We start from the raw sequence: 22,473 nt of genomic DNA, 5'->3' as shown, positions 1-22,473 counted from the left end.
TTTCGAGCCTTGTCTGCCCCACCTCACCTAATTAGTGGAGAGGCAATATAGGGTAGAAAGAGCCCTAGTTTGGGAAACAGAAAACCTGGACCTCTCATCTAATTTTGGCCAATCTCACTGTATAACCCTGGGGAAGGTATGTTCCTTCCCTGGGCTTCAGTTTTTCTGTCAAATAGCAAGGTATGTATATTTGAGGTATTAGGGGGTGGGGTGGAGTGACAGGCTAGTCAGTGACTGTGCCTGAGCTCTTTCTAGGCACCTGGTCTTGTGCCAGGTACTTAGGAGTAAGGTGGGAATATGACATTTGATTGGAAAATAATGAGAAAACAATGTTTTACATTTTGATAGCCTATTAAACACTGCCACCTATATTTAATTCTCATAATAACTTGGGTAGCAGTGTCCCTATTTTATAGATAAGGAAACTGAGGCTTGGAGAAGTAAAAGGAATTGCCCAGAGTCATTACAACCAGTAAGTGATGGATCTGAGGCTCCTATAGCACCAAAGTCTCTTCCAAATTCTAACCTTGTGAGGTTTTAAGTTTCTGGGGTTCCAAAAATGGGAACTAGTACACTCTAGACCCAGATTTCTGGAAAGTGGGGAACACCTTGTCTATGCAAACATTGACAAAGGCTGGTGAGACCTGCCTGGATGGGACATGGGACAAAGCTCAAAGTAACCTCTTTATTTATTCCTTACTCTGAGGTTCTGTGACTTGGAGAGAGGGGCTTAGCCTGGAGCTCAGGCCTTCTCTCAGGCTTGCAGTGAATATTAAAGCTCTTGGCATAGTGGGTTTTGGCATAGAGCAATAGAGCAGGCTGTCATTAAATATTAATTTTCTTTTAACTGTGGTATAGCTCCAGTGAAGGAGGAAATTGGGTTGAAAATAGGACCTTGGAATTTTGAAGCTCTGTGAAATGAGCAAGTGGCTTCCTCTCCCTAGGCCTCAGTTTCCTCATCTGTACCATGAAGGGATTAGACCAAATTCTGTATTACCTTGGTTCTCTGAGGCCATGATTGGGCCCAAAAATAGTTCAAGAAATGAAACAGAGGGTACAGCTCCAGAAAGACAGTCATCTCATCTACCTCCCTTCTTTCTGCAGGAAGCCAGAGAAGGGTATCCAGTATCTGATTGAGCGGGGCTTCCTGTCAGACACGCCAGTGGGAGTGGCTCACTTCATCCTGGAGCGGAAAGGCCTGAGCCGGCAGATGATAGGGGAATTCCTAGGGAACCGACAGAAGCAGTTCAACAGAGACGTGTTGGAGTGAGAACCTCAGGATGGGCAGGCAGGGCCAGGGATTCCTGGAAAAGGAGAGCAGGAGGGAGGAAGGGGGCAGCCTGTCCCTTTTGCTCAGTTAAACTTTGAAAACAGGATGAAGAGACCTTCTTGCTCCCAAAGGATTAGGTCTAATCTCTCCTGGCCCCGTAAAGTCTTCTGTGTGGCATTGGGCAAGGCATGTGTGTCCTATGGCCTGCTTTGAGCCTCAATTTTCCCATCTCTGCCATGAGTGGGTTGATGGGAAGGACCTTTGGTAACCATGTGTCCTTCCTGGATTTTCCAGGATGGATTCAATTTCAAACATTCTATCCTCATTATGTACTTGTTTGGGCCATGGGTCCATATTTTAGAAGTCTGTCAGTGGAGGTGTCTGTCCATTCAAGCAGGTCAGGATGGGTCAGAGGTTTTCTGCAGAGGAATTGAGAGTGCCACACCCCCTCCTTTATTCCACAGCTGTGTGGTAGATGAGATGGACTTCTCCTCCATGGATTTGGATGATGCACTCCGGAAGTTCCAATCCCATATTCGAGTTCAGGGTGAGGCCCAGAAAGTGGAGCGACTCATTGAAGCCTTCAGGTATGCCTGCTTCGTACTCTTAAAGCTGCCCCTCTCTTCTTTGGGGGCGGGGCGGGGGGGGGAGGCAATGTAGTATGTGTTTACAAGTCACCTCATAGTATCCTCACCATAAAACAGAAATTATAAATCCTATGTTGTAAGGCAGTTGTGAGGCTCAGAGGTAGTGTATATAAAGTATCTGGCTTAGCATCTGGAACATGGGCATTCAGTAAATGACAACAACAACAGCAATAACAGCTAACATTTCGTTGAGCACTCATTGTGTATCAGGTGCTGAGCTAGGCACACCACATGATAATTTCAGTGAATACTCACAACAACCCTATGAGTTTAGGTGCTTTTATTATTACTCCCATTTTGCAGATGAGGAACCTGAAGTTTAGAAAGTTTTCAGTAACTTGCCCAGAGTCATACAATGAGTAAGTGGTGGAACCAGGATTTGAACTCCAAGTCTGTCCAAGTCCATGATCCATGAACTTAACCATTATACTCTACTATAAATGCTTTGGGAGTCAGACAGACCTGGATGTAAATCCTGATCTTCACCACTTTGGAATATTTAGAGGAGAAACAGAGAGTTGATGAGAACTTGTTTCCCATTATGGGAGAAGGATTTGTTTTGCAGTCAGAAAGATCTGAGTTTTCATCCTGGCTTCACCATTTACTAGCTCTATTATCTTTGGCAAGTTACCTCACCACTTTGAGCACCAGTCACTTCATCTGTAAAATGGGGCTGCTAATAGCTACCTTTGCAAGATTGTGATGGGATTACATGAGACAGTGTACATAAAGCCCCCGGCAAAGCTTAGTAAAAGATAGGGATTGTGATTTTTATGTGCTAGTCTTGGGGGAAACTCTGAAGATCCAAAGGACTAGGGAGTATTTCTTGAAGGAAAGGGTTCGTGGTACCAGAGTGGGAGGATGGTGTATAGGTAGAGGTTGCTGGTGCCTCAGCCTGGCCTTGGCCCCTTCTGCCCTGCAGCCAGCGGTACTGTGTGTGTAACCCAGCCCTTGTGCGCCAGTTCCGGAACCCAGACACCATCTTCATCCTTGCTTTTGCCATCATTCTCCTCAATACCGACATGTACAGTCCCAGCGTCAAGGCTGAACGCAAGATGAAACTAGATGACTTCATCAAGAACCTGAGAGGTGACCAGACCTCCCTATCAGCTTTTCCTGTCCTCCTCAGAAGGGAAAGTGGGCAGGGAAGTGGTGGGGGAGGGGAAGGATGAGGGAGATCAAATCATCTCCCTGGAAATCAACCTGTGATGCTTCACTTTCTGCCAAGACTGGATGTTCCCAGGGCGCTCATTTTGCCTTATTCAAATATTCATTTATCTATTTACTCATTCATGCACTGAATATTTACTGAGCATCTGCTGTATATCAGACTCTATTCTAGGCTCTGGGGTTAAAGCAGCGAACCTGACAGATAAAAGTCTTGGCTTCTTACAGAGCTCACACTAATTCACTAACTCACTTATTCACCCATCTGCTTATTCGTTCACTCCTTCTTTTCTTCTCTTCTTTATTTATGCCCATAAAGGCTCATTTATGCATACATACATTCCTTCATTCATTCAACTAACCAGCCAGCCAGTCAACACTTACCGAGTGCCTACTGTGTACTAGGTCCTATGATGAGTGCTGAGGACAATGGAGAGGAGTCTGTCATAGTCCCTATCCTGAGAGAGCTTCCTGTTTGTGGGAGAGACTGACTTGTACCCAGATAACTAACAAGACAGAAAGTGCACAGTGATGTCAGAGAGACCAAAAGTTCAGTCAGAGCTCAAAGAAGGGAAAGCCCTGGAGGAAGCAGTATTTTGAAGTGGGCCTTGAAGGAGATAGTGTAAGCATAAGAATAATAAAGGCACAGAAGTGGGAAATGTTAAGTTGTATAGACAATAATTGAGGCAGGGTGGGTAAACTGGTTGAGAAGGTCAGTTGGAAGCAATATTTGAGGGCCTTGAATATCAGATAAAAGGTATCACTTTGATCCTTTTTCTTGGTTTATTGTATTGATGTCAAGCCCTGCCTCTCTCCAAAGAGCAGCCTACTAAAAATGGCACAGATATTAAATTCTTTAAATAGAAATGGAAGAGGGAATAGAGTTTGAGGGGGAAAAATAAGACAAAACAAATTTGCTGACCATTGGGGGATTTGCACAGTTGATGGACTTTAAGCTCTCTGGCAGCTAAGGTAAAAAGGCAGTGAGATGAAGGATGTTCCTTTAGCGTGTGTCCGAGGAGGTGTGACATTTCCGAAGGAAAAAACATTTACCCTAGCAGGAGGTCTAGAGAGGAGAGTGAGTGGGTTTTACTCAGCAGACAATCAGGAGTTGAGAAACGTGGTAGACTTGGGAGGGGGCAGTTAGATCAGAGGCTATCTGGAGCTGTCTTCTAGAGTCCTGCCATTGTTTGCTCATTCATATTATTTTTCTGTGTGTGTGTGTATATATATACATACATATATATACTAATCCCCCCAGTATTAAATAAATAAGCAAACAAAAGTAATACATGCTCATTTCAGAGATTTTGGAAAATTAGAAAATTCCTTTTAATCACCCAAAATTGGTTAATATTAGTATGTATTTTCTTATCTTTTTTCCTCATGCTGTACATGCAATTTATTAAGCTGCTCTTCTCACTTAACTTGCCACGAGAATTCTCTCATGTCATTGAAATCTTTTGGTAAATATCAAGTTTTGATAACTATATATTATTTTATTAAATGGATATACTATATTTTACTTAACCGTTCTTCTATTGTTAGAACTTAGGTTGTTTCCAAAATTTCCCTATCCTGATGACACTTAGTGAACATCCTGTACATATATTAATCAGCATATTTCTGATTACTTCCTTAGGGCAGATTTCTAGAATAGTAATCACGGAGTATCAATATTTAGGCTCTTGTCAAATTACCTTTCAGAATAGTTATGCTAATATACGTGCCCACTTCCATGTAGTCTTACTAACACTGGGTATTATTTAAAATTATTTTTGCTAATTAGAAATATAAAAAAAAAGTTATCTGATTGTTTTAATCACAGTATGTTCTGAGTTGTTTAGACAAAATCCCCACCCCAGGGAAGAAAGCAATTGGCTGTTTTGCTGAAGGGCACCTTATCTGTCCCTAGTCCTGGCTCAGGGATTTAGGGAGCCCACTCCCTCTAATTCTGACCATTATCATGGCCCATGCCTGGGTGTGAGGTGTTGTGGAGAACCGCTACCACCCACTCAATATATTTATGTGTTAAATCCCTGTGTTACTCCCCAAACCTAGGGGTTGACAATGGTGAAGACATCCCCCGAGACCTCCTGGTAGGCATCTACCAGCGCATCCAGGGGCGTGAACTGCGGACCAATGATGACCATGTGTCCCAGGTGCAGGCCGTGGAGCGCATGATTGTGGGCAAGAAACCCGTAAGTGCCTTGGGAGGCTGCCGAGCGGACAGGGTTCTGGTCTGCCTCTGCCACTGTTTGGAAAGTCACTGCACCTTTCTAAGTCCTGGGTTCCCCTTACCTGCCAAATGGATTGAATGATAATGTATCCCCCCAGGAGGCTGTGGTGCAGATGAAGTGAGTTGCTCTACATGAATGCATCTAGCACGTTATGTTGCAAGGTACATAGCTGGTGCAGTATAAACATTAGCACCTTCCTACCTCTGGTTTTGCCTCTTCATCCCAAGTGAGGAGCCAAGCTGGTAACAAAAGCAAGAACACACTATAGGCATCTAGTCAGCAAACATTTCCAGGTGCCTTTCCACTGAGCCTGGCATTTCACTGGGCACCAAAGACACGGATATGAATCAGACACTGTGTCCATCCTTGGGAGCACTCACAGACCAGTGATGGTGTCAGACAAAATCACAAATAATACCTCTGCCTTATAGTCTAGTTAAAGGGAACACAAAAGGGGGAGAGGTTATTTCCAGCATGAGGAAATCAGGAAATACTTCTTGGAAGAGATTAATGTTAGAATTGGGCTTTGAAGGAAGAGTGCAATGTGGCCATATGGAGATGGCCAAGAAAGGCATTCCAAACAGAAGGAACTACACAGAGACAAAGGCAAGGCAGCAGCAACACTTAGAACTTAGTAGCTTATATCTTGTGTCAGAGTGACAGTGGTAAGTATCAGAGATAAACTTCCTTTTGCTGTTGAATGTTAAGGTGCCAGAGATCTGAAGCTGGCGGGCTGGCCTTGCTGACACCTATTTCTTCATACCTATCTAGGTTCTGTCTCTCCCTCACCGTCGACTGGTTTGCTGCTGCCAGCTCTACGAGGTGCCAGATCCAAACCGCCCCCAGAGGCTAGGGTTGCATCAGCGGGAGGTCTTCCTCTTCAATGATCTCCTTGTGGTATGAGCATTATGGGGGAGGAGATGGAAGGGAGATGAGCTTGGACCCTGGGTCTGGTGTGAACCATGTTAACATTGGTGGGTGGAAGCATGGTGGATGAGGTTCTCTGCCATGTGATTGATGTGATCTTGGGCAAGGTATAGGCCTTTTCTATTGTTTACTACAATTCAATTGTTTACTACAGATTAGCAAGTAAACCTGTACTTACCTTGGTTATTGGATCATCTGCCCCTGTCAGGGACTGTAAATTTGAAAAGAGGCTTTGATTCAGTAGAAAGGTGCTGTGGGGTTGGGGAGAGATGCCAGCCATACCTAGAAGTGGAATCTTTGATGTGGTGAAAATATATGAAGTTGTTCACTACAGGTTAGTAAGTAAGCACAAGTAAGCCTATGCTTACCTTGCTTATTGGTTAATCCACCCTTGATTCAGAGGTAGTGACAGCCACACAGGGCAGAAAATGTGAGGACCAGGGGAAATGACAGACTTACAATCTGGGTAGTGTAGGAAATATCCTTGTCCACCTTAATAGCCCAGAGGGTTGGGTAGGGGGATGTAAATCTGTGATCCTGGGTTTAGTCTGAAACCGTTGGGTCACTGGGATGTTTGAATCAGCCTTAAAACAGAGCTCATCACCAGGACAGACACTTGTCTCAGGGGTGGGACTCTTAGGACTCTGCGGGCTGGAAGGGAATTTCTGAGTCTCCTGTGAAACCTCTTACCCAGGGCAAGAACTAGCCTCCTAGATGGTCCCTTGCTTATATGACTGCAGGGACAGAAAGCTGCCTGCCTCCAAGGCAGCCAGTTTCCTTGTCAGAAAGCTTTGACTGCTAGAATCTGTCTATGAGTTTCTTCCAACAGTCTTCACTCGACCCTTGGGATCATAGAGCACAAGTGTTCTCCCTCTGCTCTGAGAGCTCTTCAGGGATTTGAGGGCAGTAGTCCTGTCTCCTATTGTTCTTCTCTCCTTTAGAGCAAGGTTTCTCAACCCTGGCACTATTGCCATTGGGCACAAGATAATTCTTTGTTGTTGGGAGCTGTGCATTGTAGGAAGTTTAGCAGCACCCTTGTCTCTGCCTGCTAGATGCCATTAGCACTCCCCCCTCCCCAGGAAAAATGTCTGCAGACATTGCTAAGTGCCATGTCTGGGGCAAAATCACCCCCAGTTGAGAACCACTACTTTAGATAAGCACCTCCAAAGCCCTCTCTGAGCCTAAATTTCCTCCTCTGAAATAGGGCTAATCCCTACCTCATAGGGTTGTCATGAGGATTAAATAAGATGTTGGATGTGGAATGGCCTAGCCCTGAGGAGTGCCTGGCCTACCTAGGTGCTCAGTAAATGTTTAAACATCCATTACATATTGACAGTTGTTGTGTATCCAACTGTGCTAGGCACTGGGTACACAGAGATGAATCAGACACAGTCCTTGTTCTCAAGGCACTTACAGTCCAAAGGACCTAAAAAAATGTGTTGCCTAACTGTGTGCTGTAACCATCCTGAAATCAAATAACTTTGCTTTTAAGAACCATTTGCAGACTATTTGCAGCCTATGTTAATTGAGTCCAGAGTGCCCAAGTACTTGATAAAGACCTTCAGTTGCTGACAGCAAGGCTTCAAACCAGTTCAGTCTGGTTCAAACAGCTGCTGAGAATTTGCATTTCTAATGATTCCCTGCTGAGAATTTGCATTTCCACTCCAGAAATAATGAATCGGAATCTATATTTTAAAAAGATCCCCCAGGTGATTCTTATGTATAACTTCCTGGGAACTTATGAGAATAGCAAAATCTCAGCAGGAATTGTTAGAAATGCAAATTCTCAGCAGGGGTTTGAACAGAACCGGTTCAAAGCCCTGGTTGAGAGTAAGACCAGCGCTGTTCAACAGAGATTTGTCTTTATGTGCTAGACCCAGTGGGGTGGGGGCCGCCTGCCTTGGCACTTCCAGTCCAGCAGGAGGCAATCATATATCTCAGAGGACTATCATAAAGCCTGACAAGTGAAAGGTACTGGACCACAAAAAAACAGACCAGCACTCTGGAAACTCAGAGAAGGGAAAAAAACATATTTGTGTGGGGTGTTAGGACAGGCTTCCTGGAGGGAGCAGCATTCAGTTAATTTTTGTAAAAATCTTAAATGCCTGCTGTGCATCATCCTTGCATCAGGAACTTGCATTTTTCTCCCATCTTCCCTGTTCTGCTCCTCAAGCTTCAGTTCTGCCCAACTTGTGGGTATGTGTGTTCATGTGTATATGTCTGTTACTGGGGATGGGAGGGGAGGGAGGATACTAGAAATAGGTGCCATGTGGAAATTTCCCACCCCAAACCCTGCCTCTTGTCTTTTCCCCATCCCATCCAAAGGTCACCAAAATTTTCCAGAAGAAGAAGATCTTGGTGACATACAGCTTCCGTCAGTCCTTTCCCCTTGTGGAAATGCACATGCAGCTCTTCCAGAATTCATGTGAGTCCCTTCTTGAAGCCCAGCCACTCAGGAGTCTACGCCATGGCCCCCATGCTCATCCTTCATCCATATCAGCCTCCCATGACTGCCTTTCCTAGCCAACTACTCAGCTCCATCAGCCTCCAGTTTTTGGAGTCCTTTACAACTGGGCTAATGTCTCCAAGGAGTTCCTGGGTGGCACAAATGGTTAAACACTGGGCTACTAACCCACCCAGAGGCGCCTCAGAAGAAAGGCCTGGTAATCTGCTTCTGAATGGTCACAGCCTTGAAAATCCTATGGAACAGTTCTACTCTGCACACATGGGGTCACCATGAGTCAGAATTGACTCGATTGTAACTAGTACTGGTACTGGTAAGGCCTCCACAGCACCTAATTGGTCACAGGATGAAGGGCAGGCCAGGGTGGAGTACAGCTTGGGTCTAGCTCCCTGGGTCTTACAGAGAACCATAATGTGTTCTCTGGGGAGAGGGGAGGCTGAAGCTTTGGCTATCACGGTGTGCCCTGGAGAACCGAGCTAGGAGAAGCTTTGTTGGGTGACATTCTGGGCAGCAGATGCAATGTGAGTACAGGCAGAGGTGTAAAGGACAGGGTTTCTAAAGAACAGCACAGAGTTCAGTTTGCCTTTATACCCTAGAGTATAGGGAGTAACAGGATCACGACTACCAGGAGTTTGGGGATTTTGGGGGCAAAGGGGAGCCACTGAAGATTCTTGAGCAGAGAGGGGGCATGATCAGAGTTGCACATCGGAAAAATCGTTTCACTTATGAGCCACCTCGCTTCAATCCTGACAGAGGTGCCCAAACTACCCAGCTACCTCCCTTTCCCCACAGATTATCAGTTTGGGATCAAGTTGTTGTCTGCAGTACCTGGCGGAGAGCGGAAAGTCCTTATCATCTTCAATGCTCCCAGCCTCCAGGACCGACTGCGCTTTACATCTGACCTACGCGAATCCATTGCTGAAGTGCAGGAGATGGAGAAATACCGTGTGGAGTGTGAGTAGCCTAGCCACACCTCCTTTCCCCTCTCCTAATATACTGCCCTGCAGAAACCAAGAATCCTGTCCTCTCAGAATCTCAGAGTTGAGAGTTAGCTTGTCCAACCTTCCTACCCTCATTCTAGGAACCTTCAACCTCCATTTGAATACCTTCAGTGACAAGGTGCTCATAACTTCCCAACCTCAGATTATTATTCCAAGCCCTAATTATGAGCCAACTCTTCTTCTATTGAAAGGCAGCAGGGAGAAGAATCAGGGTATTGGAAGGTAGGACTGTATTTTCAGATCCCAGGTATGCTACTTATTATCTGGGTAAACGGGGCCAAGTTGCTTAACCCTCTGAGCCCCAGTTTCTTCATACATGAAATTGGGATAGTGAAATCTCCTTCACAGAGTTGTGGAGATCAAGAGAGATAAGGTAGATGAAGTGTCCTAATACATCTTAGGTGTTCAACAAATATCATTCCTCTTCCCACCCTCTCTTCTACTCTCCCCACATGTTAATTCTTGAGTTGAGTCCTGATGACCTATCCTCCCAGCCTCCAGGGGTTATGCCAAGTCATTTTGATCATACATAATAAAAAATAGTGATTACATTTCCTCCCTCCCAATGCCCTCCAAGTTTTCTCTTCTCCAGGCTAAGCAGTCCCAGTTCCTTGTCACAGTTAATTAACATTGTGTTAAGGAGAACGAGGCAGGCCGACAGAAGGAGACAAGGACATTGGACAGCTCCTTGGTGAGGCCTTCAGAGTTCCAGGGTGCACTCTACTCAGCAAGGCAGGGTCTGAAATTTCAGTTCACTAGAGACCAAATTTTTTTTTTTTTTTAGAGACCCTGGGAAAATTCAGAGAGAGGAATTAGCATACCAAGAGGAGGGAAGGGCAATAGGGAGTTGGGGTATAAGGAGGCTGAGAGAGCACAGGCTCCAGAGTCAGGCAGACCTGCTTCCAGATGTCAGCTCTACCTTTTCCAGCTGTATGATCCTGGGCAAGCTCTATGACTTCTCTGATTCTCAGTTTTTTCCTTTGAAAAATGTGGATGATAATACTTACCTCAAAACTGTTGTGAGGCTTGAGAGAGATGAAGTATGATGTATAGCACCCAGCCTACTACCAGCACATAATAAAGGATTCAATTCCTGTCAGTTTCCTGCTCCTGTTCTTCCAGGAGTCTCTCTGCTCTGGAGTAAGGTATTGGAGAACTGAGTGAGGTCTGGAAAGGTTGCCCTTTGCCATAGGCCGCAAGGACCTCCCTGTTCTCTAGGGAACCATCTTCTGGGAAGCTTTTTTGTTAAAGGGCAAGGGTGGTTTGGGAAATCGGATTGAAAGAGGGCAGAAAAAAAGGACAGTGAAAAGAAGGGGAAAGGGGAAGGAAGAGCAAGCATTGAAAGGGATGAAGGGAAGACTGAGCAAAAGGAGATGGTGCGAGATGGGCTGGGCACTGAGCAAGCCTCAGAGATGAAGCTGAGGCTTGGGGAAAAACATGTGCTACCTCTTCAGAGGGCAAAACAGGAGTCCTGGAGAAGAGAGGGAGGGAGGAAGAGTAAGGCACCTGGGGTCAGTCAGGTAAGGTCTCACTCCTATTCCTGACCTTTGCTCTCTGTCTCCCCCACTGCCATCCAGCGGAGCTAGAGAAGCAGAAAGGTTTGATGCGGCCTAACGCCTCACAGCCTGGAGGGGCCAAGGACTCAGTGAATGGGACACTGGCCCGCAGTAGCCTGGAGGACACTTATGGGGCAGGCGATGGGCTCAAACGAGGTGCACTCAGCAGTTCCCTGCGAGACCTCTCTGATGCAGGTAAGTTTTCTGGACCCCTGTCCTAGCTGGGGAGATGTGGGACCAGGTGTCCTCTTTGCCTCCTATCACTGTCCACCAGCCTTCCCTCAACCTGCCACACGCACACATACCCTGCCTTCATCCAGAGCCCTGGGCACTGTGCCACAGGGGGCCTGGTAGCCAGGACAGAACAGGTGGAGCCCAGGGTTTGGGTCAGGGAGTGTGAAGTGGGGCCACAGTCTTAGCCCCTCTCTCTTGCTGCTCCACATCTCCTCCTCTTTTTCCTCTTTTCTCTCTCCTGTACCACCTCTCCTCCTCCTCCATCTTTTCCTCCTCTCTTCTTCTCCACCTCTCCTCCTCCCCACCTCCCCCTCTTCAATGGGGGAAAGGGATAATGGGGTGTCTGTCCTCGGGAGGGGCCCAGGCCTGGTGCCCAGCTCTAGAGCCCAACAGGGTGGGGAGGGGGGGTTGCTGCTCTGACGCTGGGCTCCTTGCTTGTGGGTGCAGGGAAGCGGGGGCGGCGTAACAGCGTGGGATCGCTGGACAGCACCACTGAAGTAAGTGCCAGCTCTTGCCCCACTCGTCTTTTGCATGAGCCCTGCCCCGGGCATGGAACCCCAGAGGAAGAGGGGACCTGTTGCTTCTCCCCCTTCCATGCTGGGAACCGTGTGGCTTCTCTCCCAGCCAACCATTCTCTCCATCTGTCCTCAACTCTGTCTGTCCTCACTCTGCCTGTCTCTCAGTCTGTCTTCCACTCTCCCATGCCCCCTCCCAACCCCAGGGCAGACTCTAAGTAGTGATGCCCTTGGAGTTGGGTCATAAGAAGCTGTTACCTCCAAGTCTTGCTCTTTGACCCTGAGCAAGCCACTCTGCCTCTCTGGGCCTAACGTTTTCCCTGCCTGCAAAATGGGGGTAATAAAGAGGTAATACTAATTATTCCTCTCCCACCTGAGGCTCAGATGAGATAGTGAATGTGACTGCAGAGCTTTGCAATCTGGGAAGCCCATGTACGAGTAAAGGACTATTATTTTACTATTATTATTATGACTCGGGAGTTCTGTCTCCCTAGCTCCAGCCCTAAGGGACAGGGGTGGAGTTTAGGGTTGGGGGTTTAGGACATCTAGACTGGCCTGACTTCCCCCCTCCCGCTTCCAGGGGTCTGTTATTAGCAGTCCACGCCCTCACCAGAGGATGCCACCTCCGCCCCCACCCCCGCCGCCAGAGGAGTACAAGAGCCAGAGGCCCGTCTCCAACTCCTCATCCTTCCTGGGCTCCCTATTTGGAAGCAAGCGGGGCAAGGGGCCCTTCCAGATGCCACCACCGCCAACAGGCCAGGCCTCTGCCTCCTCTTCATCTGCTTCTTCCACCCACCACCACCACCACCACCACCACCATGGTCACAGCCATGGTGGCCTAGGGGTGCTGCCTGATGGGCAGTCCAAGCTCCAGGCCCTGCATGCCCAGTATTGCCAAGGACCAGGCCCTGCCCCACCACCTTACCTCCCACCCCAGCAGCCCCCTCTACCCCCACCTCCTCAGCAGCCCCCACCCCTGCCCCAACTGGGCTCCATTCCACCACCTCCAGCCTCAGCCCCACCTGTGGGGCCACATCGTCACTTTCATGCACATGGCCCAGTCCCAGGCCCCCAGCACTATACCTTGGGCCGGCCAGGCAGGGCTCCCAGACGGGGGGCTGGAGGGCACCCTCAGTTTGTCCCACATGGCCGCCACCCCCTGCACCAGCCCACATCCCCACTGCCCCTGTACAGTCCTGCCCCCCAACACCCTCCAGCCCACAAACAGGGCCCCAAGCACTTCATCTTTAGTCACCACCCACAGATGATGCCAGCTGCAGGGGCAGCTGGGGGCCCTGGATCCCGGCCATCAGGAGGCTCCTACTCCCACCCCCATCATCCCCAGTCACCATTGTCACCACACTCACCCATCCCACCCCACCCTTCCTACCCACCACTGCCTCCACCCTCACCCCACACCCCACACTCGCCTCTGCCGCCCACCTCACCCCATGGCCCACTGCACGCCTCTGGGCCCCCTGGCACAGCCAACCCACCCACTGCAAACCCCAAGGCCAAGCCAAGTCGGATCAGCACCGTGGTCTGATGAATGGATAGTGAGCTGGGGCCCAGGAAGGTCTGGGGAAATGACTGCAGAGGGCCCTTGTACCCTCTTTTCTTCCTAAGTTTTTCCAAAATATATATACATATAGAAATGTCCTCTTTGCCCCTTCTTCCCTGCCTTGGGATCCCTCTTCTAACTCCCACAGTATAGTCATCATGGGTTTCCTTCCAGATTTGAGGACCCCTGCCACTTGAAGCCTGGACTCAGGGCTGTCTAGCTCTAGGAAGTAGTGAGGATCTTTCAGAGATCCTCTTCCTCTTTTTCCTCTCTTCTTCTTTCCCCCTTTTCTCTGGAGGTCTGGCTGGGGGGCTTTAGACCTCCAGGCCAAATGAGCTCCCTTTCATCTCTGGCTGGGAGAGAAGGATAGGCCTCCAGAGCTGTAGAGGTGAAGGTTTCCCCAAGGTTCCTCTGGGTGTGTGGGGCTAGGAGAGAGCTCTGTAGAGTTGTGGCTAAACCTCAGCGGGCTTGGCCCTCTCTCTGACCTCAGGGCCTGGCCACACACCTCTATGTGTCTTTCTGCCTGCTGGAGGACATAGACTGCCAATGCACTGGTAGGTAGGATCCTGCTTATGCTAGCTCCTAGATGGGACAATGCTTTCTCTCTAGAGCCAGTCTATGCCCTTTCTCCAATAGCCCCCAGCCCAGCCCTCTTCAGCTTCAGGACCTTGCCTCTCCCAGCAACACAACGTTCTTATCCTGATTGACGTCCAGATAGATTTTGGGGGGCCCAGGTCTGGGATGAGAAGGGCACTGCCCTCCCTCACCCATATTGCATGCCCCCCCCCCATTCCCTTACACCTACCCTACCTACAACTGAAGACAATGCACTTTACAGATACTGCCCACATACACCTCGCTGGGGCAGGGTACCCAGCATCAGCCCTAGGGAGAGAGGCTCCCAGAGGGCCATTATGAGCCCAAGATGTCCTTCCTGAGGCAGAGATGGAAGCCATCAAAGTGGGGGCTGGGAGCCAAGATGCCTGAGTCCTTCTGTCCTTCAAAATCTCCTCTGCCTCTCCAGCCATTTATTTATTATAAATATATTTTTTACAAGCCCCAGCTCCTCTTCTTGTCCTACATATCAAGCCCCTTTCTCAGCTCCTGCCTCCCTCTCCCCTCTCTACCATGGGCTGTAGTACAGACAGACAGACCTTGGCTGTATGAAGGGTCAGGGACCCCGGGGCTTGGGGGCAAGGGAGGAGGGCAGTGGGAGGGGTTGTACGGAGAGGAGCCGGGGTTCAGACATTGTCTTTTTTCCTTCTTGTATATAAGAATGTATATTTGATGCCTCATAAAAGACCTTGTGCTCACCTCCTGCCTCTGCCTCCTACTTATGCCCCCTCCCTCCACTGTGGAGCCCCAAGAGAAAGGGGCCTTAACCCAGGGAGGTATTGTGCTAATGGCAGTTCAGGCAAGTGGGTGGGCAAGGTATTTTGGTTGGGTGGGAGGTGGGGGTGAGGGATTTTTCCCTATCTCATTTCATAAATGGTCTGCATGACATAGTGGGAGAGTATAGACTTTGGAGTTGATCTAGTTCAATCCTGGGTTTTCCACTCCCTAAGCATGTGAATTTGGGAAAGTTACCCTTAGTCTCAGTTTCCTCAATTTAAAACTGGGGATGATAAGCCTTTGCCACTTGGAGTTTTGATGGTTCCATGAAGTAATGAAAGTCAAGCAGCCTGCATGGAGTAAGGTGCTCAACAAGTTAGTTCCTTTCTCTTCCACAGGTTTGGTATTTCCTTCCACTCTTGTGTCATCTATCCACACCCTTCTGTGGCTGGCCTGGCTTTGCCCTGGAGTCCCCCTCCACAACTGCTAGCCACATCTCTATTCTTGAGGGGTGGGGAGGGTGGCTTGGCCCAGGAAGGCACAGAGCTAGATACATTATAAGGGCTCTGTGTATATACACAACATAGCTGAATTCCTTTTAGTTTACAGACGAGGAGAAAAGCCCAGAGCAGGGAAGGGTCTTTCCTAAAGCCACGTAGCAAGTCAGAAGACAGGGTTTTCCTGACTTCTAGCCCAGGTCCCTTTCCCGCCCCACAAATTGCCTCCCTATGAAATGGGATGTTTATAGCACCATGATGTCCTGAGTCTCAGCATAGCACCTGAGGGATGGGGCAGAGCAATGGCTCTAGGCTAGGGTCCTCAGGGTTCCCAGGAGCAGCAGTCAGTAAATATTTTTGCTGCCTTCCTAGAACCTGGAGTGGCCTCTAAGAGAGAATGGTTTGAATGGTCCTATTCTTTAGCGGCTTTGACCAATTGTCTTTGTTTTTTTCCTCATTTGCACATTCAAAGGCAGCCCCAGGACACCTAGCAGAAAACAAAACGACACCCCCCCCACCCCTCCGCAGCTGAGACCATGTAAGCATTTAGTGCCTCCTCAAGTTTTCAAGGACCAGAATTTAGGCCCAGAGGGCCCTGAATCAAGTCCAATCAGTATTTTTTTGTTTCTTCCCTGGTAGACCAAGCTGCACTACCTTTGGTCATTCTCCCTTTTTCCAACCTCAACTTGATGCTGGATTTATCTTCCCAAAGCTCAGCTTTCCACACGCAAATCCTGGCTCAGTGACTTCACTGTGTCGCCTCTGACAAGTCACCTGGCGTTTCAGAGCCTGGTCTTCCACCTGGAAAATGGGTATAATAATCTTGCAGGGCAACCTTTAACAGAGGCATGTGAAGTACCTATTCCCTGCTAGAGATGCAGTAAGCTATTCTTGGCCACATACAGAAATGAAAGCAAAATCCTTGTTGTGACACTGGAGGTCCTCCATGCTGTGCTTCCAGCCTCTTTCTGTAGTCCTCTCATTCCTTACCCACACTTTGGCCAAGTGCTCACTGTTCCCTGAAAATGCTTGTATTTTCCAACCTCAGTATTACCTGTGCTTTTTCCCCTCCAGACATACTTTCCCCAATATCCCTGATAAATATTTTCCCACTCTTGCAAGATGGGCTTAAAGGACCCGTCCTTTACAAGATGTGCTTGGAGATCCCTCATGTCACTGTCTATCTCCCCTACCAGGCCACAAGTGCCTGGAGAATGATACTGGTCTGTCCAGGGTGTTGTCCAGCACAGTACCTGGCACAGCACAAATGTCACTAAAATTTTGTTGACTGAATGAATGGATGAATAGTTCATTCTAAGCTAAACCTTAGAGTAAGGTATCTTTGCTGTATACCAGCTTTGGGGCTCCTCTGGGACCTCCTCATGTTTCATCTCCTTCCTAAGGTCTACTCCTCTCCTCATCATTGCAGTCTTAGCACTGGATTGTCTCTGCCCTATTCTCTCCCTCTCCGCAGAGGCTCATCATCCAGACTGTGTAGGGGTAGTTCATCTCCTCACATTCCCATTTCTCTAAGGACCTGAGAACAAGCCCATTGGCTGTCCTCATATCAAATGTTCTACTGCCAATCTCTTCAGGGATGTAGATAAGGAGGGACAACACATAACAAGGGACACAGATCCTAGAATCGCATAGAGTTCTTATCCTTGTTGTAGATCAGTGCTGTCCAGTAGATCTTCCTGGAAATGGAAATGTCTGTATCTGTGTTGTCCAATAAAGTAGCCACTAGCCACCTGTGGCTATTGGGCATTTGAAATGTGGCTAGTGTGACTGCGGAGCTGAATTTTTTATTTAAATTTAAATAGCCACATGTGGGTAGTGGCTACCATATTGGACAGTGTAGAATTAGACCTTTAGGAGTGTACAGCCTGGTGGGGATAATGTCAATACAATAAGTGCAGGCCCAGAAAGAAATGGAGCATAAAGGAAGGAGAAAACCTAACTTGGGGTGGGGGTCGGGGAACGTTTTCTAGATCAGTCCCTTAAGCTGAGTCTTGAAGGGTGCATAGGAATTAGCCAGGTAAAGAAGGACATTTGTCAGAGGGAGCAGCTTATGCAAAGGCCTGGAGGTGTGAGAGACTGCAAGGTGTTGGTGGAATAGTAAAAAAGGAATGGGAGAGGGCAGCCCAGGCAGTGGGTGCAGCATATACCAAGCATGGAGATAGGGAATCCTTCTCTGCATATCCCCATTCCTCTGTTGCCAACAGATTTCTCACCCCAGATTCAAAAAACCAAAACCAAACCCATTGCCACTGAGTTGATTCCAACTCATAGTGACCCTATAGGACAGAGCAGAACTGCCCCCATAGGGTTTCCAAGGAGAGCCTGGTGGATTTGAACTGCCAACCTTTTGGTCAGCAGCCATAGTACTTAACCTACTACACCACCAGGGTTTTCACCCCAGCCTCAGTAGAAGCTAAAGTAGGACCCGGTGACACATAGTTTCTCTACTGTAAAATTACTATTTTTACCTTTGTAATTAATGAGTAGCTTGTAGAGAGATCCACTGAGACTATGTAAATATCCTGTAACTCCTCAAACTTTCACCTACTAGTTTTAGCATTCACTGATGGTTCTCCCCTTAAACTATTATGGTTGTGGTTACCAAATGGTGATTTTCTAATGCCATTATTCTTTCTACATGCATAAGTTAGCATTCTATTTTAAGAAAGAGCCTTCCCTTCTCCCACATTTATTTTATTCAATGAATTGTAACACATTACTCTTATTCTTTATTTTGATGTTCAAAATGGCCCAGTTTTGGCCAGCAGGAGGCCCTTAAAGCTGGCTCCTGTGTCCTTTTGACATCTCTTCATGTTTCTTTGAGCACTTCCTTGTTTTCTGGCACCACAAGATGCTCTAGGCCCATTTGTACTTTCCTTGGCCCAGCCTTCAATCAGCCATTTATCTCTCCAAGGACTCTTGGTTTGTTTTTTCTTTTAGTAGAGAATGGTATTTAGGAACCAAGACTTAGGCACTAGGTGTTATAGCTACATTTTCAGAGTTTGATTTTTCATTTGGAAAAAGTTTTTGTATACATTGACACTCTAAGGAAGAGCTTTCAAACCTTTTCCCTCATCTTATTTACTTATATCAGTATGGACTCATGGATTTTTAGTCGATGAGTTATAATCCACCATTATAATAATTTATTTTGAATTATCACTATTTTGAATATATCATTTTATTGTTATATATATGTATTAAGCACATAATAGACATCTATATTTCTCTGTATCTATGTATATAAATACCACGAGTTCATACAGACACCTTGAGGAGGTTCTTTTAATAGTCCAGGTTAAACCCAAAACAATAAATAGCTCAACTGTGAAGTAGAAGATGATGTAGAGAAGAGGGGATAGATTCCAGAGCTCTTTAGGAGTTAGAGCTCATACCCACTTCAGAGCTAGAAGGGACCCTATTTTACAAATGAAAAAAAAAAATGAGGCACAGAGTCACTCTCATCCAGTTCATCCATAAGACACGGATGGGTTGAGTGTGGTTGCGAGTCCAGCCAAGTCTTTCAATTACTGCTGTGCGCCAACTCCATGCCAGGCCCTCTCCCAGGTGGGTAGATGAAGCTAAGCGAACCCCCTGGGCCAGGGTGAGCTCCCTGATGCTTCCCAGTTCTTAAGCTTGCAGTGCCCAGACTCAGGTTGGTCCCCAACAAGATGCAAAAACAACAACAAAAAAACCAGTTGCTGCAGAGAGGGCACAGCCGTAGCTCACTGGATGGCAGAGAAGTTGCTGTGGTGCCACACTGGTGGAACTTGTAAAAATCCATCCTCTGGATTTATGTGGTTAAGGTTTAGAGACCAGCTGATCTTTCATTACAATGTTAGAGGTTTTCTTTCTCCAGCACTTCCTTACCTGTTACAGAGACCAGTGAGAGGCTGCAATAGACAGCACTCCCTTATGACGTCTCCCTATTGATATTTAGAACCTATTCTGCTCTCCAGTTCCAGGTTCCAAACCCTTACAGTCTCAAGTGCATTTTTTGCCCTTGAGTTATGTGAGATGCTTTTGTATCCTTATAATCCACCCCTGTTTTTGCTTAAAGAAAGAAAGCGGGGGAGGGGGGGAGGGGGGAGCAATAAAAACGGGCAAATAAAAATTAAGGGAAAACTTTACATAGCTATTATATGTGAAAAAATTGTTTAACCTCTCCAAAAAAACAAAACAAAACAAAAACCAGTTGCCATTGAATTGATTCCTACTCATGGTGAGTCCATGTGTTTCAGAATAGAACTGCACTCCCTAGGGTTTTCAAGGCTGTGACCTTTTGGAAGCAGATTGCCAGGCCTTTCTTCTGAGGTGCCACTAGGTGGGTTCTAACTGCCACCAGCCTTTCAGTTAGCAGCAAAGTGCTTAACCATTTATGCCACACAGGAACTCCTTAGCAGAACCTAATGCTTGGGAAAGGGACCCATTTCCCCACCTTACTGTGTGGGGAGCACCATGCTGAGACTTTTATAGTCAGAGTTGTATGGCAGTCTGACAGACCTGGGTTTGAATTCTGGATCTGCCACTTACTAGCCAAGTACTCCGGTAAGTTTATACTTCTCATCTGTAAAACAAGCCTTCTTTCATAGCCCCTGACCCTTGATGAATGGCAGCCATCATTAGCTCCAATCTTCATAACAACCCTGTGAGAAAGGGATTATTTAGCCTTGTTGTATAAATGCTTTATCAAGGCTCAGAGAGGTGAGATCTCAGTGGGTGAATGTCAGCCCTAGGAAAGGACGGACCATGTCTGTTTCGGTTACTGTTATATTCCCAGTGCCCAGATAAATGCCTGGTGCATAGTTGGAATTTAATAAATATTTGTGAATGAATTTGATCTGACTGACTTAAAAAACTCTATGCAATTTCTATTTGTCCTTCCAGGATGGGGGTTGTATCTGGGCTAAGGACCTCAGAGAAGGCTGTGGGAAGCCTGAGTTGAGCTGAGACCTAAACCCTGGTCTCCTGACTCCTGAGTCATTCCGTTTGCCCTTTACTGAGCTGCCTCCAGATGGAAAGGCTTCCTTCAGCTTAGGATTTGGCATATTCTCCCACCTTTTTCATTCTCCTCATCCTTCTCCAGCCCAGTTCTATTCCTGGTGAGGGCAAGCAACAGGAAGAGCATTTGACCAGGAGTCAGCAACTTCCTGTGTAACACTGGGCAAGTTGTTCAATCTTTTGGGGGCTTAGTTCCTCATCTACAGAATGGGAAACCTGACCTACTTCTTTCTCGACTGTTGCAAAGATCAAGGGAAATAACTGATATGAAAGAGGTATGTGGGCTGTTAGATGCTAGCGATATTACTATTAGCAGCATCACCTTGCCTAGCTTTCTGTTTCCCCATCCAGACAGTTGTTCACTTGGGTCATTCACTTTGTTTCTGGTGTGGAGAGGTTGAGGTTTTCCCTGATACCTAGAAAACTAGACAGGAGATGTCACTTGCTATTTGTATTACTTGGGACAAATTTCCTCAACAGCAAGTGAGTATAAAGATCTTGAACATTCAAGGTAATGTAAAGATTCAGGTGATAAAAAATATGAAATCCCTAGGCAAAATGCCTGGCACAAAGTAGGCTCTTAATGAGTATGACATATTTGTTGTTGACTCCCAGATATAAAAATAACAGCTACAGATACTGAGAAACCCACTGTTCAGCAAACCTCAGAGGTATTATCATCATCCCCATTTCAGTTTCAGAAGTTGGAACTTGCCAAAGGTCACATAAGTAGAAAATGGCAGCACTGTCTGACTCCAGGGTGTGAGCTCTTACCTGTGTGCCCTGCTCCCTCAAATGGGATGTCCTTAGCTCAGTACTGAAATGGGCAGAATGTACCTAACTGGCACACAGTATGTGATTAGGAACAGTTAACTGGATGAAGGAATGACACCACCTACCTCCTTCAAACATATCCAAGCTTACAGTACAGAGATGTTTACAAAGAGTATATGTGATTTTCAGTCTCATTCATTTGTTCTTTCGTTCACTCAGCATTCATTCAATGCTTACCACACCAGGTGCTGAGGATGTATAAGGCCACATGTCCCTGCCCTTAAGGAACTCAATCTGGTGGAGGAACACAAAATAAACATTTAATCAGTGTGTACACAAGTATTCTAATATGTATACAGTAGGTGTTTAAACTGTATACAGTAGGCCCATAACTGATGAATAATATAGATTATCAAATGCAGTAGATGCCTGATATATGTGGACAAAGTACTACTTTGCTATGCATTCAAAATAGTAGAAATAAACCTATTCAGAAACTACTCGAAGAACATACACACAATAGAAGTAAATGTACACATACTAGGAGCACGGATGCATATGACAGGAACTATATACAATAAATGGAGCCCTGGTAGCACAATGGTTAAGAGCTTGTCTGCTAACCAAAAGGTCAGCAGTTCAAATCCACCAGCAGCTCCTTGGAAACCCTACGAGGCACCAGGGACTCCAGGCACTGGTAAGCAATGGATAAATACGCTGTCGCTAAACGTCCCATAATTAAAATATACATACGCCCAGGCTTATTTCGTAGTAGTGCACCCCACAAATGTACACACATCAGAAGTACACACAGATCAGTTGACAATGTTCATTAAAATGCTAATTGGCAATGACTTTGAGCTAAGAACCCATCTCTGAGAGACCTCTACATGACCTTGGACAAAATAAATACTTTCTTCCTCTCCTTGGGGCCCAGGATTCTAAAAAATCCACAATCCCCGGGGAGTGAGCAGCCGCCTTCCTTACTTCTTGTAGAACCTCAAAGCCCCAGGGGTGTCACGGCCACCAAAAGGGGTCCCTTGCAATTAGGTACCCGAGACCGCCTTCCGTTGCCCATATCAGAAAGACCTGAATGAAAAGGGAAAGAGCATGGGGGCGAGAAACACTGCAGGGCTGAGGTGCACGGCGGGGTGGGGGGGTGCCAGTTGACCCACCACCCACTGACTCCAGCTCCTCTTCCGGTCTGTCTCCACAACGCGCATGCGCAAAACTGGCCTTTAAACGTGCACCGCCGACCCATCCGGA

The 22,473-nt window shown here is 47.0% G+C and overlaps 1 protein-coding gene across 6 annotated transcripts in view; it reads left to right on the top strand.

The window, feature by feature from the left end:
• The window catches only part of IQSEC2 (IQ motif and Sec7 domain ArfGEF 2), an 84,497-nt gene extending 69,021 nt beyond the window's left edge, over nucleotides 1-15,476 (top strand). Inside the window, exons 6-15 of one of the 6 annotated variants that reach the window (XM_064278319.1) lie at nucleotides 1,105-1,266; nucleotides 1,735-1,857; nucleotides 2,840-3,006; nucleotides 5,146-5,285; nucleotides 6,096-6,221; nucleotides 8,577-8,676; nucleotides 9,508-9,669; nucleotides 11,294-11,467; nucleotides 11,954-12,003; nucleotides 12,602-15,476. In XM_064278319.1, the coding sequence (XP_064134389.1) occupies nucleotides 1,105-1,266; nucleotides 1,735-1,857; nucleotides 2,840-3,006; nucleotides 5,146-5,285; nucleotides 6,096-6,221; nucleotides 8,577-8,676; nucleotides 9,508-9,669; nucleotides 11,294-11,467; nucleotides 11,954-12,003; nucleotides 12,602-13,567 (2,170 nt within the window). In that variant the 3' untranslated portion in view covers nucleotides 13,568-15,476. Of the gene's footprint in view, nucleotides 1-1,104; nucleotides 1,267-1,734; nucleotides 1,858-2,839; nucleotides 3,007-5,145; nucleotides 5,286-6,095; nucleotides 6,222-8,576; nucleotides 8,677-9,507; nucleotides 9,670-11,293; nucleotides 11,794-11,953; nucleotides 12,004-12,601 lie in introns of those variants that run through there. The other 5 variants (XM_064278314.1, XM_023539349.2, XM_064278317.1 and 2 more) reach the window with 5 other exon arrangements.
• Nucleotides 15,477-22,473: the final 6,997 nt, after the last annotated feature.

This window comes from Loxodonta africana, chromosome X (genome assembly GCF_030014295.1).
Source record: "Loxodonta africana isolate mLoxAfr1 chromosome X, mLoxAfr1.hap2, whole genome shotgun sequence".
NCBI lineage: Eukaryota > Metazoa > Chordata > Mammalia > Proboscidea > Elephantidae > Loxodonta > Loxodonta africana.
Note: the sequence above shows the minus strand (reverse complement) of the source record. Positions and strands in the feature narration are given on the sequence as shown.